At 35.7% G+C, this 18,387-nt stretch overlaps 1 protein-coding gene across 1 annotated transcript in view; it reads left to right on the top strand.

Annotated features, from left to right (window-relative positions):
* Nucleotides 1-13,444, top strand: part of LOC149571759 (uncharacterized) — a 34,837-nt gene extending 21,393 nt beyond the window's left edge. Inside the window, exon 3 of the mRNA XM_089809825.1 lies at nt 12,800-13,444. Coding sequence (XP_089665951.1) covers nt 12,800-12,842 — 43 coding nt within the window. The 3' untranslated portion in view covers nt 12,843-13,444. The remainder of the gene's footprint in view (nt 1-12,799) is intronic.
* Nucleotides 13,445-18,387: the final 4,943 nt, after the last annotated feature.

Raw genomic sequence — 18,387 nt, 5'->3', positions numbered from 1 at the left:
CAGCCACCTCTTTCATCTCCTGACCCGTTCCTTCTTCTACATCTCAGCCTTCTATTGTTCCACCTCTTGTGCCATCAAAAGGAAAGGAACCTATGGTTGTTCATCCTCCTTCATCTTCTCAAAAAATTTCTAATAAAACTAAGCATAACCAACATGATTGGGAACGTCAAAAGAACCGTCAAGCTTGTGCTAAAGCTCGTATGAATGCTTCTCAACAATCCACGTCTGTTGAAGAGGTTAATGATATGCATATTCTTGTTTTGTATTCTATTACTATTAACTTAGATGAGGAAGATATTTTAGATGGTGTGCGTGAGATTATTGATATTGATGTTGATTTACCTAACATGCTTTCTACGTAGTTTACACTTACATCTACACCTCAGCATAGTGACTCTCCTAAGAGTCCTTTGGATTTAGCTATTGTTACTATTGTGTTGGACATAGCTCCTCTTGCAAGTTATCGACCTTATCTTATTACTACTAACCAAGATAGGAGAGGAGGGAATCATGCTTGAAGTGAGTTCTCTAGCATAGTAGCTTTTTGTGTGTTTTCTTGTTGTTATGTGCTTCCCTTGTATTATAATTGTATGTTCAAATTTCTTTAAACAACCCTTGTTGCTTTGTCGATTTAAGGTGATAAAGAAAATGCAGCGTCGTGACATTCTTTTATTTTACTACTTCTATTTGTTGTTCTTTGCACATGTTGTTGGTACTTGTATCCTTGTGTTTTCTTCTTGGATTTGCAACATGGTATCACCAATTCTTTTTGGTGTTTGTGCTAGTGGTCCAAATAGACTCTTCTTTGTAACTCTTACGTGTATTTCTTCCATTGTGTTGTAGTTTTACTCCCTTTGGGAGATGATGACATGTCATACATGGTTTAATACTTATTATCAGATGATAATACTGATCCTAGAGTTAGTAGATCCCTTCTGTGCTCTTGCATGTTATGTTTTCATTTCCCTTGATTTGTTTGATGTTGGAGGCATCTCATAGTGGAAACGTCTTTCAATCATTGTACGTATACTCTGTTAAAGCCATTGCTCCCATTAAACTATTGGCAATGACTTTAACGTGGGGGCATACGCTCTTCTCATCCTTGCATTCCAATCATGGGGTAGTGAATATGGATTATGAATCTAGTTTGGGGTACGTTAGCCTTAGTTTCTTAGTATGCTTCCTAAGTATCACATTACTACTTCATCCTTCTCTTTCAATGCACATATTTCATGAATCTCTTTATGGATTATGCACAATCCTAAAGAGCAGATTCTCTATGCACACATTCAATCTAGGAAGTGAATATCCTTGACATCAAGTCTCTCTTTCCTTTATATGCACATATGCTAAATCTCATCTATGGGCTACACATAACAATTTGCTGAAGTCCCATGTACGGGTAACTCATCATTGCTTAACCTTATTATGGTGATACAAAGAATGTTGACCTATGGGTGGGTCCTCTGATGGGTTGACTAGCGGTTACCACCCCGTTACACTATTTCAACGCCATCTTTTTCAGCAGCTCTTTCAGCGATTCACAGTAGGATGGACATGCTACTGGGCAAGATAATCACCCCTTTTCTTTTCAGTCAATGATCTCTCTCATTATAATTTGGCAGTTACAAAGTCTTAAGCCCTTGGGGGCTTGATTCTTTCTTTCCTAGATCTTAATAAGAGTATCTTATGCCTCGTGCTCGACTTTACCAAGAGTTTGGATTGAGTCCAACCTCTCGCTAAAGTGGGGGCTAAATGTACTGTCTTAAATTGGAAGCACTCCAATTTAATGAAGGTTTAGCACCTATTTAATGAGAGATCATTTTCCCACTCTTTCATCTCTTTTTCCCTTTTCCATCCTTTCTCCTAGGTTGAATTGGGATAAAACCTAATAGATTCTTTTTAAAGCTCCTATTTTCATGGTGATAAGCTCTAGGTAGGATCTATTTCCTCTAGGATATTCCTTTCCATCCACCTTTCCACTTGGAATCTACTCTTGACACCGAAATAGGGTTTCCTCAAAATTTGAGCTCGATTTTGGGTTTCGAGACTTATTTTGGGGTCCCCAAATTGTCCCCGGGGTTTGTGCACTTGACAATTAGGGGTGTGTTGCAGCCCTGATGGGCTAATCAAGGGCTCACTTCACCCTTGATGAGGCCCTATTTTGGCCCTTTCTCTTTAAGTCTCGTGTTTCGGATAATCGAGAGTTAACTTCTATGAGAGTCGGCCTACGTGAGTTAGTTAATTCTGACCTCTATGTAAACCCCTCCATTTGCTCCATTTTTCATAATAATTCAATCATCAGGCGATCAAGCATCCTAACATTCAATCTCTCAAGCATTCAAGTTTCAAGCTTTCAAGCATCCATTCAAGCATTCCTCCATTGAAGATTAAGCATTCAAGCATTTAAGAAATTGAAGGAGTTTATCTTCAAGATCTTCTTCAATCTATTCAAGATCCTTTGGCATATCTTCTACATCCATCTATCTTCATCTTCTTGGTCTAAATATGTTGGTAAAGTCAAACGCATTGCATTCGATTCAACTTTGTAAGGCAAATTTGTACATTTACTTCACATTCATGCTATTTCAATTATTTTAATTCAAGGTTAATTCTTAAACTGGGGTTTGACCAAGGAAAACCCCCCATCAATAACAAAAACCTTTTTTTATTGTAGATTGCGGATGCAAATCAACAAACAAGATGCTGATCAGAGTACCCTTTTTGGCTTTCTTCAAAATTGTGAAAATAGACAAAATCAAAATCGGACACAGTCAATTAGGGTTACACTGCACCCGTAGTGCACCAATTCACTCACGATGCACCAGTTCAACCCTAACTAATCATTAAAAGGTTTTTGGGTTTTGTCTGTCACTTAATTTTAGGCTAGGATCTGAAAGATTTCTTCCCATTTTGTTCACTACAACGAGTACAAAGTAGATTTCAAAGGTGAGTTCCCTTTCCACTCTTTGTCAATTCAACACATCTATATCTACCATTTACACATATATTGAGGCTCCTTAAGGATTTTAGACATCTTTCCCCTATTCTAACTAGATCTAATTGCATTAGTGCTCCTTATTCATTTAGTTAGCACTAATCTCTCTAGACCTATTCATCTAGAATTGGGATTGAAAGGTTTCTCTTCCTTATTTACCCCTTTCACACACTTGCATATGTAGGTGGGTTATGTGATTAACTTAGGGTTTGTATCCTTGAGTCATATTTCCCACACAACACGTACAAAATAAGAGATTAAAGAATCGATGAAAGGAAGATGACAGTTTCACCAAAAGAATAGACTCACCAAGAGAAAGATTCCTTAAAAATCAACCACTGTCTTTGAACTCAAGCAAGGATTAAAGCATAGCGATGATGTTCAAGAATGACTCCAACCAAATTTTAAGAAATATTGCGATAGTTTTTCCTTAGATTCTCTTTCAAATGACATGATAAGGGCAAGAGTCCCCAATAACACTTGCCAAGTCAACATTTATAACTGGCGACCAACTCTACTTAAAATAGAACGCACATATATTTTGCTCAAAAAAATGGAGGAATTACACACTCGAATGAAACCGCTAATAAAGACGATGCCTGACAAATTATGAAGAATAGATCTTTGAAGGAATTGCAAACGACAACGAATACCTAGATAACTATGGTCCGAACATCACCCACAACTCTACTGAAATCATTTGAGACATGGTACAATGTCCAACAACAGTGATGCCATCTTCTCAATGACATGTGATGCTTTGGTCCTCTTTGCAAACATCAAGACTTGTCAGAATGAAAATGAGTGCATCGCGTTGCTACTTGCAGTCAAGGATAGTCAAAGGACAGCTGGGAAACTAGATGCCATTGCACAAAAAAATGAAGGAGGCACCGACTCTTCAGAGTAGACAATCGTGACAAAGATCAAGAGCTCCCGCAAAATGTCATTCACTTATTTGTGTACTTCTTGGATCATTTTTGCCACCCTAGTCTATTCCATGGCTGACCAAAGCTCATCATTCTGTCCATTGGTTGCTAGCATCAAAATTTTAGGGATTAGCCTAATATTGAATCCTCATAGGCTAATGAGGATGGTTAGAGGGTCTTCTGAGGATTGATTCATTTCCAACATTCAATGATTTATGGATTTGGCCTTTGTTCGATGTCATTTGGACTCCATTTGCCATACTTACTATGTATAGTAAGTCAGGGGTAATAGAGATGGACCCTTTCTATTTTGAGAAAGTGTATTTGGTCACATGGGGAATTATGAGGAGAGATTCTTATTTTAGATGGCATGGCAATCAGACAAGTATTTCAAGAGATTTTAAAGTTGAAGTGACTTAAGCAATTTATTTAAATATTTTAATGTTATCAAGTTATAAAGTTACTTAAGTGACTAAAAGAAAAAATTGGCTTTTAATCCCACATTGCCTAGTTATTTGTGTCTTCCCTCGTATCAAGATTATAAAAGTGTGGACCTACATTGGGATTGATACCATGAATATAAGTTATTATTCAAATCCTAATCTGTTGCTTGAATGTGATTGTGTCTTCTTAGGGATGAAAACCCTTAAGAAAGTTTTAGAAGTTGGACGTAGCCTTGGCCCTCTTGGAGATTTCAACAGCTGCAAGTAAGGAGTTACAGATTAGTACATTATATTAGAAGTCTATGTTAATATAGGAAGGCGGTATGTATTTCTTTGGTTATACTAGTTGGTGATAACATATGATCAGATGGTTATTATATTCAGAGTTGTATGAGGGATTGTAGTATAGAAATAGTAGACACCTACAACAATCACCATATCATTTGAAAAAGAAGAACAATAGAGTTTAAGAGTAATCACATTTTAGAGGGGTGACGATTCATTTAGACCAATCATGTTGTTGCCCAGTTGTGTGTTCTATCCGCACCTTACAGTCACAGCCGGATTACTATTCTGATCACAGGAGTAGAGCGTGAGAACAAAATATGTTCAAATACCTGTAGATGGTAGGTTCTGGATAACAGGAGAGCTTGGGTTGAAGCAGTTATCAGTTGGACGATGTAACAAGGGGTACATTGACTACAGTCAGGAGAGGATTTAATGCCATTGTCAGTCATCTTCAGATTTGTGTTAACTATAACTAGAGTGTAGACAGTCCACATTTGTGGTCTTCAAGCTTGACTGAACACAATACAACACCAGTTGAGTGACCTTGGGACAAGCTAGTGTTGATAGAAGCCATACATTTGGAGAAATGCGAGAGATCAGACTGACTTGCAGGCATTTGCATGGTTCGAGGTTTCATCATTTCTTGTTTGCAATTTGAAAGACTATCATTAAATGTTTCAAATCATTGCTAAGGCCATATGAATGAGTTTAACTTTCTTTATTTAGCATCCAAAATAGTAGACCATTCATGGAGTTGAATTTGATGTTATTATTTTAAGCATTGTCATTGTAAGTGTTTCATTTTACTTTGTATGAATTCCTTTGCCATTCTTGCTGCATTATTGGAAATCAAAATATTTTAGTGGCATTATAGCATAATACTTGGATTACAAACCAACTGTTTGACGAAATATCACTAGTCCTAATTTGAAATATTTGCTCAAAACAACAGGGAATATTATAGTGGAATCAGAGCTAGTCTTCCAGCTAGCCTGTGGATTTATAACAGAGGCAAATTTTTATAAGGATTTATCAAAAATAGTTTAAGTTGACAGGTGGAGATTGTGGAGTGAATTTGTAAGGCGTGTTTATGCTAGCAAAAGCTTGTTTGTGAATGCAATAGTGCAAAGTCATAGTTTTGGGAGATAGTGGTATTGTGATTTTTGCTATCATCATAGAAGTAATAAAAGCCAAAAACCAATAGTGCTTATGAAATGGAGCATTGTTCAGTAGCAAGTACAGGAAAGAGGAAGTGAAACACATACAAGACACTCAAATGGCTCGTAATGAGAATGAACAAGGACGGGAAGTGAGGGAAACTTTGAGGGCTATTAGAGATGGGTAGAACAATATAGCCACTACACTTCAGCAACTTACAGGTGCTATGCAGCAGTTAGCTCCGCCTCACAGGGCAGCCCCGAGTCATCACAGGGGGAGTGGTAGTGTGGCAGGATCACCCTGAGCTGCTAGGGCCCCCACATGGAACATTGACAGGCCTTTGATGCTCATTTTTAATGTAGAGGAAGTGGTAGCACCACTTGCGGCACCAAACTTACTACCAGATAATGTTATGGCAATGTACAATGAATGAGATTTATTCCCTGATCCGGTTAAGCAGAATTTGTCCTTTGTTCAATGCTTAAATCAAAAAATGGAGAGCTTGTCAGATCCAGAGATAGTTGAGAGGACAGTGAAGTAGATGGTTTCTGCTTGTCGAAGGCCAAAATCGAGATTGTAGGGAAGGAAACTTGAGTTTTACCCGACACCTGCTAGTCCTATCTGTCATGTTGATGATGGACCTAGTTCACAGAGATTAGTAGATGTGTCAGTACCCTTGAAGGATAGCGGCACTAAGCTTCAACACATTGAGGCCCTTAGAGATGTTGCAGTTAGTGCAAAGACAATTGATGCAGTTGTTACTATTGATACTTCGGGCTCCCTTGAGGAGGGAATTATTATTGGAGATTTGTAAGCTCCAGTGCAAGAGGCAGTTGCTTCTTCAGGTAGGACCGATGCATGTATGGAGTCACCAAACTGTGATACCGGTGATTTGGGTGTTACAGGGGAGTCAGTAGATGTGGGTTCATGCTCTAGCGTTATTGATTCATAGCCTGGCATAGAGTCATGTGTGTAGAGTTAGGTGACAACAGTTGAGACTCTATTAGGTGATGGGGATGCAAGTAGTATGGACACCTCTGGTGATTTTTTGGATGATGCTATGATTTGCACTAGGTATGATACCCCTTGTCAGATATTGGGTGATGACTCTTATGAGATTTTGGATGAGTCAGGGGATCAATGCTTATAGGATCTTACTATTGAGGTGGAAGCTAAGACATGTGGGGAGATTGAGATTGTGAGGGCTTCTATTTCTTTAGAAGAGTTGTTTGAGGTACATAGTAGTTGTATCTTGGATGTAGTTTTTTGCAAGGACTATAGCACATGTATGAGTGATCTTGTGGTGGACAGTTCTAATTTAGTTCCCTATCACAGTACAGTTAGTGAGACATAGAGCTTGCATAGGAGTCAGGGGTTACAAAGGCCTCATGTGACTTATCAGCTGAAGGTGAGTGATAGTGACATTGATTCATCTCTTGATCGTTATGATGCTATTCAACATATGCTAGCTACATCTAGTTGGGGTGCCCCAGTGTTAGATGAGCATGGTGATAGTACTCTTTCCCTAAGAGAGGCTCATGTGCTTCGAGAGGCTATTAGGATCTTGAAGCATAGTTACTCTCAGTTAGTTGATGATAGAGATCATCTTCTGGAGTGGGGTATCACCTACTATGAGGCATTTTTAGGGAAAGAGGAGGAGGTGGCTGAGCTCACCCGAGAGGTTGAGGTGACGGTGAACTCTCTTTAGTATATTCAATTGGCTCTTCAGGTGTCACAATCACAGTTGAGTGAGGTTACCATGGAGTTAGAACAGGTACAATTGACACTAGCCCCAGACCCTGTTCAGTTACATATTGTGGTTGGTGTTGAGTTTGCTTCTATAGTTGAGGATGAGGGAACTGATGATTTGGCGAACACATTTGTCCAAGATATGAGTGTAGTATGTATTGAGGAGGCGAGAGCATCAGTGGAGATGGACTCTTATGGTGATTTTCTTCCTTCTACTAGAAGTGAATCTATTTCTTCTTTTCATACAACTGGTAGCATCAGATAGTTGGCATTGTCACATTTTCAAAGAGATCAGTTGTGGATTGTGGGGGAGTGGATTGATGCGTCCACATATAATTTCTACTATACTGAATCATTCATGAAGTATTTGCTTGAGAGCTCAGATTTGCAAGAGGTTTCATATAGTATATCTAAGGGTGCTCTCATTCGAGGCTCTTGTGCTATTCAACGATAGGTGAGAAAGATTGTCGAGACCTTCACTACAATGCTTCCCAATAGGGATTTTGTGGTTAGGCTTGTTGAGAGGGTTGCCCAAGATCCTACCCGACCAATAGTTTAGAGTCAGAGATTGGAGCCATCTTCTGATTTTCAGTTTGATGATGATGAGCCCTTAACAGAGATTGGGAGTTTTTATCGACATTACACTATGAGTAGTGCTCATCACTTTTCTTTTAACCCATAGGTGGAGGACTTGGTTTTTAGTGTTATGGATGGTGACAAAAGGTTTGGTATTGTGAGATTCTGAGATACAGGGTATTGTGAAACAATTGGATGTGCTAGTGAATGAGATGAATCAAAATCACAAACAAATGACCCAACTGATTTCAAAGCCGAGATTTGAGTAGAGAATGATATCAATTTTTTTGAGAGTGGAAGGTGATGATATAGTTGCGGCTTCAGATTTGTGGGACATTTCTTATGAGACACTGCATGAGTTGGGCACAATTGAGTTGGAATGTGATGAGGATTTATGTCAGGTTAAGTCAGATGATGCAATTGTTGGCATGAGTTCCCTGGATCATGTATTTGATGGCAATGCAATGATAGTGGGAGTAGGAGGATGCAATGATACTATCAGATCAGCAACCACTTCTATGTTGGTTGAGCCATCCAATGAGGAGTTTAGCAGTATGCAAGTGGTTGTATATAGTGGTTGTATATGTGTGCTCTAATGGTAGTACACTTGTTATTGTTGATGAGGTGAGCAGTGTAGTGATAGAGTCATGTTATATTGTCGATCAACAAAGTGTCGATGTTCACTTTATGAATAGTCCTACGTTTGACATGGGTGTAATGTTGTCTTATGAAAATCCATTGTTTGAGGTTAATTTTGATCACTCACTTGAGTGGAGTTGGGCTCAGTTTCACCATCTGTAAAGATTTAGTTTTGTGCAGTGGCAATTACTAACGTTCCTGTGTCCACATATTTTGACGTGGCTATACTTATGGTTGATACAGTGGGCATGAGTGCATATGGTTCTCTTGTAGCTATGTCTCTTCAAGGGATTGTTGATCTCAATTCCAATCTAGTTTATATTATATGTGAGAGAACCAGGATGAAGATATTTCTTGTGAGGGATTCTTCTGGTGTTATTCTAACTCCTGCATCATTAGCACAAGTTTAGAGTGCTATTGCAGATTATGTTGTTGGTCTTGATCATGTTAGTGGCATGCAGTTGGTTCAATGTTAACAGGGGTGTCACGTACTACTTCATTTGGGATCCAGGTGGAGGTTGGAGTTTACTGTTATTGTTGGATTGCTTGAGGGCAAGCAATCTCGGGAAGGGAGGACTGTAATGGCCCCATTGGTTGCCAGCATCAGAATTTCAGGGATTAGCCTAATATTGGATCCTCGTAGGCTAATGAGGATGGTTAGAGGGTCTTTTGAGGATTGATTCATCTCCAACATTCAACCATTTATGGATTTGGCCTTTGTTTGATGCCATTTGGACTCCATTTGCCATAGTTACTATGTATAGTAAGTCAGGGGTAATAGAGATGGACCCTTTATATTTTTAGAGAGTGGGATTTGCAAATTTTGAGTGTGTTTTTGCTTCCTTCAATTTGTGCAAATTAGTTTCGATGGGTGTAGACATGGGTCTACATTCCAACATTCGAAACCTCTTCAAAATGTCAATAGTATACTTCCCTTGATTTAAGAGTGACGCTATCTGACTATTGTCAAACTTCTAATCCAAGAAAGTAATGTAAAATGTCCAAGTCCCTCATGTCAAATTATGAAACTAGATCCCTCTTATATTGAGAGATTAGGCAATCTTCTCTAGTGATTAACATGTCATAAACATATAAAATAAGTATTAATATCACCATTAATTACCTTAAAATAAAGGTTTGGATCAACATCATTATTGGAAAACTCTAGTCCCACAAGATAGTGAGCAATCCTTCCATACCAAGCTCTTTAGGTACATGAATGTAGACAAGATACCCAAAGATTCTTAGATGACTTATATCAGGCTTGATGTCGGTGAATGCTTTTTTAGGGGTTTTATTGTCTAGGGGTGAACGGGGACATGGTATCAGAGCCTCACTAAGGAAGATCCGATTAGATTTGAGAGTGCAAACTACTTAGAATATAAATTTGCTCTTACAAGAATAATCACATTCCATTCTTGAAGGAACATCTAACTTTGTCTCTTGTAAGTTCAGAGTTATGCTAATACTGAGAAAATAAACTAGACTCATTTGTGAACATAAACACATTTGAACTAGAGAATGATCTTGAGAAAAGTCAATGGAGCGAGAACAATGGAAAGGCTATGAAAATAATTGTGGATGTAGTTAGGGACCATATAGTACCAATTATATCAAAATATGATACTGCATACCACATGTTCAAATCACTTGAAAATACATATGAAATGAACAACACTAGAAAAGCTCTCATATTGAAAAGACAACTCCATCTTGTGAAGATGAATAAGGGAGAAATTGTCACAACATACTTTATGAGGATCACTGAATTAAGAGATTAACTTTCAACAATTGGTCATCAGATTGACAATAAGGAGTTAACATTGATGACTCTAGGTGGACTCTTGACATCATGGGAATCATTTATTCAGGGAATAAGTGCACGGTCAAAATTCCCTAAATTTGATTGGTAAAAAATAGATTGCTTACAAGAAGAATTCAGACTAATCACTAGAGGGATCAACCAAAATACCATCAACGAAGATATTAATGTATTAAACACTAACACTCATAAGAAAGGAGAGAAGAAGAATTTCAAAAGGAAGAAAAATACCTTATGGAAAAGGCTCTTCCAAGAAGAGGAAGGACATATCTCAAATTTTAAGTCTCAGATGTGATAAGTATGGAAATTATGCCATAAAGTGTCCTGATAGTACAAATCAACAAGCCTCCTTTGCTGAAGTTGGAAAAGCAAACATAGAAAATGGTTCAGAGAAACTTGTCTTCTATTCAGCCTTGTCGAGTTTCAATAAACTCAACATTTGGGTGATTGATAGTGGATCCTCATGCCATATTATAGGATTCAGAGAACATCTGGACACTATGGCGGAAAATAATGATGAGGAAGTAACTATTGGGGATGATTCTAACAACACAGTAAAAGGGATTGGAACTTGCACCGTAAATTTGAAACTAGGCATATCTCTTCAACTCACACGAGTATTATTTGTGCCAGGAATAAAAAGAAATCTAGTCTCCATTTTTTCACTTGAAGATAGAGTAGAATAACCTTTATAGATGACAAAGTTTTGGCATGGCCAAAGAATTCCACTATAAAAAAAGCACATACTATAGGAATAAGACATGGATGTCTTTGCAAATTTTGCACTAATTCAAATCATGCCCTAATTCATGAGACTTCTAACTCAAATGAGATTTGGCACAGAAGACTAAGGCATCTTCACTTTTGTGCCCTATCTTCAATAAAGAAAATGGTGACTAGCTTGCCGAAACTAAATCAAACACATGAAGGAGCATGTGAAGGTTGTTCTCTAGGAAAGAATACAAAGTGAACTTTTCAAAATAGTGTTAGTAAAACCAAAAATGTACTTAAACTAATTCATTCTAATCAATGTGGACCCATGTCTATAACCCCCATGGGAGGATTCTTATACAATATAATTTTTGTAGATGATTTCTCTAGGAATACCTAGATACACTTTCTTAAATGTAAAGAGTTTGAAGAAATCCTTAAGAGGTTCAAGGATTTCAAAACTCTTATAGAAACATGTCTAGGAATAAAATCAAAACATTAAGAACAGATAATGGAAGAGAATACACTTTAGACATTTTAAAAAGAGTTATGTGTGAATATTGACATTAAGAGGGAGTTTTCTGTACCTTATAATCCATAACAAAATGGAGATGCAATGATATTTCCTACATAAATATTCTTGATATGTTAATACTTCAGTTACTTCAGACCGTGAAACAAATTTTGAATATGTAGTTCGAAAGCTAATGACTTGCACTCATGGATTTCAGTACTTGTCATTGTTTGATCTGCATTGAGATATATGTTTTGGCAAGACATATCGGTGTATAGACATGTCTCTCTGAGACATGCCTCTATCCCAATAATTATATCTCTTCATTATTAGTGAATAGTAGATGCACCCTTTCAAATAAACAATATATTATCTCATTCTCAATAGTTTTTGGCAGTATAACAAGTCTTAATCAGATTCATGATCAATGCTATTTTTCTATTTATTGATTAGATATTGATGCTTATAAATGGCAACGATAATGTTTATCAATATTGATCAAAATGCAGATCAAAAACTCAGATTATACTTGGAACAATATAAATGATAATAAGATCATTATGGATGATGATTGGTTTTACAATATGATCAATATAATGATATATGGTTAAGCATTTAATATGTTTGTGTATATATCAATATACACAATGTATATTATTATGTATACATTCCTATAATCATAGATCATTCTATTGATAATTATCATCCATAGCTATCAGACCGAAGCTATCATTTCAACAGATAGTTAACAGTCTACCATTGCATTTTTATCAACCTAATAGTAAATTAGCAAATAGTAGAATACACAAGAAGTCCATTTTTGGTCTATGTAATAAAAATGTGTGTCTGTTCACTTATCTTCTCAAACTTTAGGCTTAATCTTTCTTCTATTTAAATAGTTGAGATATTTAGGTCTAGAGACAATTATAATTAACAATGGCTTTATTTATGTTTGTATTATTTGAATTATGACAGGCTTGACACTAAGGAACGCTGGGAACGGAAGGGGAACATGTGATTCGCTAGCACACTCTATGCTTGATTCTCTCAAAGATTGCATACTTGTTAGATAATTTTCAAATCAATTTGGTATTCATGTCTAGCCGCAATGCAAGGAACAAGCTCTAGTGGAAACTAAACTATGTTCATTAGCGAGTTTCTCAATCACTACATGATTCAACTCTCAAGCTTCAAAGGACTAGCAATGGCGAAAAGTACATGTTTACCATTATCTGTAAAAACAGTGCAAATAAAGTGTTTAGTTATGTGTAATATACATTAACCTGTAACAGTTTAGCTTTAGCTTTGCTAATGCTTATGTTTGGACTGAGTGTAAATAGGGATGTTGTTGGAATTTGTTAATGTTTAGGTTAAATTTCCTTGTGGAGGCTGGTTGTAAGGGTTAAATACTTGAAATGCAGATAAACAGAATAGTTGCGTAAAAATCTATTTATCTTACTGTTTTCATTCTTTGTCTATGTCAGATTGTCAAAAGGTGCAATTTGAACATGAACTTTTGTTATTTAGGGTCCTCACCATCTTGATGGTATTTGCTGAATCAGAATAACCTTGGTGTTTTCTTTAGTGCTGTTCCTAATGATAATGGTTCTTCCACAATCATCTTGAGGGCATTCAAAGAACGTTTCCATGTTAAGTCAATTTATGATGATCTTGCTTCTCTAATGATGGATTTGACATTGATATCTACTACCTCATCTAAACTACATCTTGCCTTTGAGCAGGTTGTATTAAATCTAGATGTTTCCTGGATTTTTTATTACCAGATGAACTTTTTAAATTTGTAAATCCTTAGTTTTGGTTATGCTAAATTTAGAATCATACCAAAGTTATTGCATGTGGCACAAATTCAAATATTTGTATCTGAACAACTTGACCTCTTCTAATTATGTTTAGAGGTATAAACTATAGTGACAGGAGGTGGAGTAACTTTCATATTATAATCATGAAAGTAAAACTATTTAGAACAAACTTTATAAACACATCTAAATTTTAAAACATAATAATATGAAACTACTAGAAATTAATATATGAAGCATGAAATGTTTATTATACTAATAGAAACAAACAAAAACAAAATTAAGAAAATGAATAATGCTAGCATTTTTAATGGACAATACAAGTTTTCCAAACAAACAATGCAAATAAAACAATATAATACTTAAGCAAATTATATGAATTAAATATCTCAAACTCGCAAAATTAATTGCAATTGTTTGCATTAGTATTTAGGTATTGTAAAATTTTTCATGCTGTCCTCGAAGAACTGCATAGAAGTCGCAACTAGGTTTATGGTTTGAAATTAGTTATCTAGGGGCTACGTATAGATTTCAAATGCTTGGCATGCTAGTGATCCATTGGTTTGAGAAAATCATAGATAATTGCAATCATACCAAAGAGTAGTGAGTTTTTCTGTGTACATGATGGAATTCAATAAAGTCTCAACTGTTTGAAAGACTCCTCAACTTGTGTTGACTACTCAACAGTCTATGCTTTACTCGAAGATAGTGTAATGATAGTCAACTTGTTGCAAAACCAAGTGATCATTTCAAAAGCAATATGGTAGATGTAGTAAACAATGTTCTTGTAATCATCAATGTCTCCTTCAACCTTGGACATGCATAACCTACTAACTGTGAAGAGTTCCCAAAAGTATATCAAATGGCATATTGTAATGTACATCGATTCTTCTATTGTGTTTTTTGAATAAATTGCAAAGTCATGCACATTTGTGTGTCAAATAGAGAATATTACATAAATTGGATCTACAATAAATATTTAAAAGGAAAGGAAAGTTGTGATATTGTTGTCCATGTTTCATGAATAGTGGTCTACTAGTACCTATCTTTCATGAGAATGAATGTAACACTTAAACACTTACTGCATCTAGGTTATGCTCATAGAGGTGAAGCATTGACTTCTCAGAAGATCACCCATTCCAATACTACTCTAGCTTTAGTGGACATGGCTACATGGTTAGCCCACTTTTCTTGTAACACCATTTGCAAAAACTTCAACAAGTGTTATCCCTTATGAACCATTCATTAGAAAGCCCCTTAATTTCATCAACTGATAAGTAGGAGATATTTTCTATAGCAAGTCAAATAGTCATGTTGTTATTAGGATTCAACTATGAAGTTTGTGAGTCAAACTCATTGACCATGTTTCATTGAGTAGTGGTTCACAAGAGCTTATCTCTTGTGAGAATGAATGGAACAGTACACTTTTGCATCTAGGTGATGCTCAAAAAGGCGAAGCATCAAAACTTCTTGGGAGGTCACCCATCCTAGTATTACTCTAGTTCAAGAGCTCTTAGTTGTGGAGTTTCCTTCATGGTTAAGTCTACTTTTCTTGCAACCCCATTTGTAGAACCTTCAACAAATGTTGTGCCTTATGTTCCATTCAATAGAAAGCTCCTTAAGATCATCAATTGATAAGTAGGAGATATTTTCCACATGTCAAATTGTGATGTTGCTATTAGGACTAAACTATGTAGTATTTGAGTCAAACTCATTGACTAATGTTTCACAAGTAGTGGTTCACAAGAACCCATCTCTCATAAGAATGAATGGAACACATAACACTCATTGCATCTAAGGAATAATCACAAAAGTGAAGCACTGGGACTTCCCAAGAGGTAACCTATCCTAGTACTACTCCCTCTCAAGCGTGCTTAACTACAAAACATCCTCCATGGTTCACCCCACTTTGCTTGCAGCCCCATTTGCAAAACCTTTAGTAAGTGATGTACCTAATGAACCATCCATTAGAATGTCTCTTAAGCTCATTAATTGATAAGTAGATATTTTCCACAATAAGATAAATTGTGATAAATGTATTAGGATTCGACTGTGTAGTTTTTGAGGCAAATTCATTAATCCTTGTTTTATGAGTAATGGTTTGCAAGATTCCATCTCTCATGAGATAAGATAATATATTAATGTCCAATAGGAGAACAAAAATAGGTCTACAAGACTAGGAATACAAATAGGAGCCAGGGGGCAAACATACCACCAAACGGTGTCAGAGACAATGAATGGAACACTTAGGACTTATTGCATTCAGGTGATGCTCACAAAGGTGAAGCATCAAGACTTCCTAGAGGTCATCCATCCTAGTTTTACTCTAGCTCAAGAAAACTCAAGTAAAGTGGGCCAAACCATGGAGGAAACTTCATAGTTAAACATATTTAAGGTTGAGTAACATTGGAATGTATGATCTTTTGGGAAGTCCTAGTGCTTCACCTCTGTGATTATTACTTAGATGCAATGAGTGCTAAGTGTTCCATGCCTGGCATGGATTAGAAGTTGTGCTACTAGTCTACTATTAGTGGTATTTTTTGACCTTGTAAATAATTATTCTAGACAACCCTTGGATTGTGGTGGTGTAAAGGTCAAAACAATATTAGATATTTTAAACAAAAATAAATAATTTGAAGTAGGGGATATTTTCCACAACCAATCAATTTTTAGTATAGTTATCGAGAATCAATTGTGAAAATTTTGTAATGAATTGTTCATAAAGCACAACACTAGTTGAAGGTTTTGCAAATGGGGTTGTAATCTAAGAGGGATTAACCTTGGAGGATACTTGATGGTTAAACACGTTTGAGTTGGAGTTGTGCTAGGATGAGTGACTTCCTAGGAAGGCTTATTGATTAATCTTTGTGAGCATCACCCAGATGCATGAGTGCTAAGTGTTCCATTTATTTTGGTGAGAGATGGATTCTTGTGAACCACTACTCAAGATTGACTCAAAAACTACACCATTGAATCCTGATAGAAATATCGCAATTTGACTTATTGTAGAAAATATCTCCTATTTATTAGGAAAGGAAAGGTTGTTTTACAACCCAAATACTAGTTATGTGTTTTTGAGTCTACATGTGACAACAATATGGAGCTATCTCGTATACTTGCAGGAGGTAATTAGCTGTGGTACAAACGAGGCACACACACCCTACCCCTAGTGAGATTTGAACTTTTGATTTCTTAGAATGCAAGAACTCCCCCATTGGATCAACTCAAAGGCAAACACAACTGTTAAGTTGTTCCCATATAAGGTACTAATTGCTATATAAGAATTGGTTAATACAATTATATAAAGATCTTTTACATTTATCACATATTGTTCAAACATCTATGCTTATGACTCAGATTGAAATGAATTTGGATCTTGTTTACAATCAAACATTTGAAAGGATCTATGCAATTTATTCAACAAATTACCTTTTACAACTTTTATAGAGGTGAAGAGGGACAAACCCTCCAACTTGGGAGAATGCTTTTACTTCTAGAAAGTTTTTCATTAGTGGATGATATTCATATATTATGGTCCATCCCAAAATACATATTAATTGCAACTTTAAAGGTATTATAATATTTTGAATTAAAGATGATGAAAAAATTGTAAGTTGGGGTGCTATAAAGTGATTCTAATAAATGATAAATGAGAGCTGTTTTTGATTTCTTGTACTACATAAGATAATTTGGATGAGCTAAGATAGGGATTATTTTCCTTCTTGTTCTTCTAATAATTCTTTATTTAAAAAACATAGAAACATACAAAATAAGAGAAATGGGGAGAGGAGGAGCTTTTGGCTTGTAGGTCAATGAATGTTCATATGTTTTAATATTTCTCATTAAAACACTTATGAAAACTTTGAAAAAAATGCTAGATTTTAATGTTTTTATAATTTTCAATACTAATACAAGATTAGCTCCTCTCTTCATTTTTCTTGTATACTTTACATTTGTACTTTACATTTGGAAATATGCACAATCTGATTTGTTGAAGATTCAAGATTTAAAAATGTTGGAAATGTCATATTCTTCTTTTATCTCATTTTATATCATAATAAATATGGTCTTACATATACTTTGCACAATTGATGTCCTCAACATAATATTGTTGGAATGCTTTTTCTATTTTTATTTTACAATTGGTTATTTTTTCATTATGTAGTTTTTGATCAAGTGACACTGTTTTACTAAGGCATGTACGAAAATACATGTTATAATATGAGTTGTAGGAAAACAACAATGAATTGGTCACCTATTTATTCACATTTTCTAATTTTGTCTCCATATCCACTTCATATTCTAATACTTCTTTATTTTAAAGAGTAGAGGCACATGTAATAAAATAGATAGAGAAAGAAGGAGATTTTGGCTACTAAGTTCATGAGTGTTTGTGAAGTTTAATATTTCTTGTCTAAAACATTTAAGAATATTTAGTAAATAAAGATAATAGATTTTATGGTTTCATAATATCTAACATTGATACATGATTGGTGCATCAATGGTTCTTCTTCTCTTTTTCCTTGCACTTTACATTTGGAAATATGCCCAATCTCATTTGCTTATCACTCAAAAGTTAAAAATGTGTTGGAAATTCAATTCGATTTCACTCCATTCTTCTTTTATCTCATTCTATACCATAAGGATTTTGGTCCTAGATATGACTTGCACAAATTCTAGGAATGTTTTTTTGGCTTTAATTGTGCAATTGACTATTTTCTTTTCATTATGTAGTTTTTCCACAAG

Source organism: Cupressus sempervirens, chromosome 2 (genome assembly GCF_028749045.1).
Source record: "Cupressus sempervirens isolate cs-2001-9-10 chromosome 2, ASM2874904v1, whole genome shotgun sequence".
Lineage (NCBI taxonomy): Eukaryota > Viridiplantae > Streptophyta > Pinopsida > Cupressales > Cupressaceae > Cupressus > Cupressus sempervirens.
This window is presented reverse-complemented; position numbering and strand designations above follow the sequence as displayed.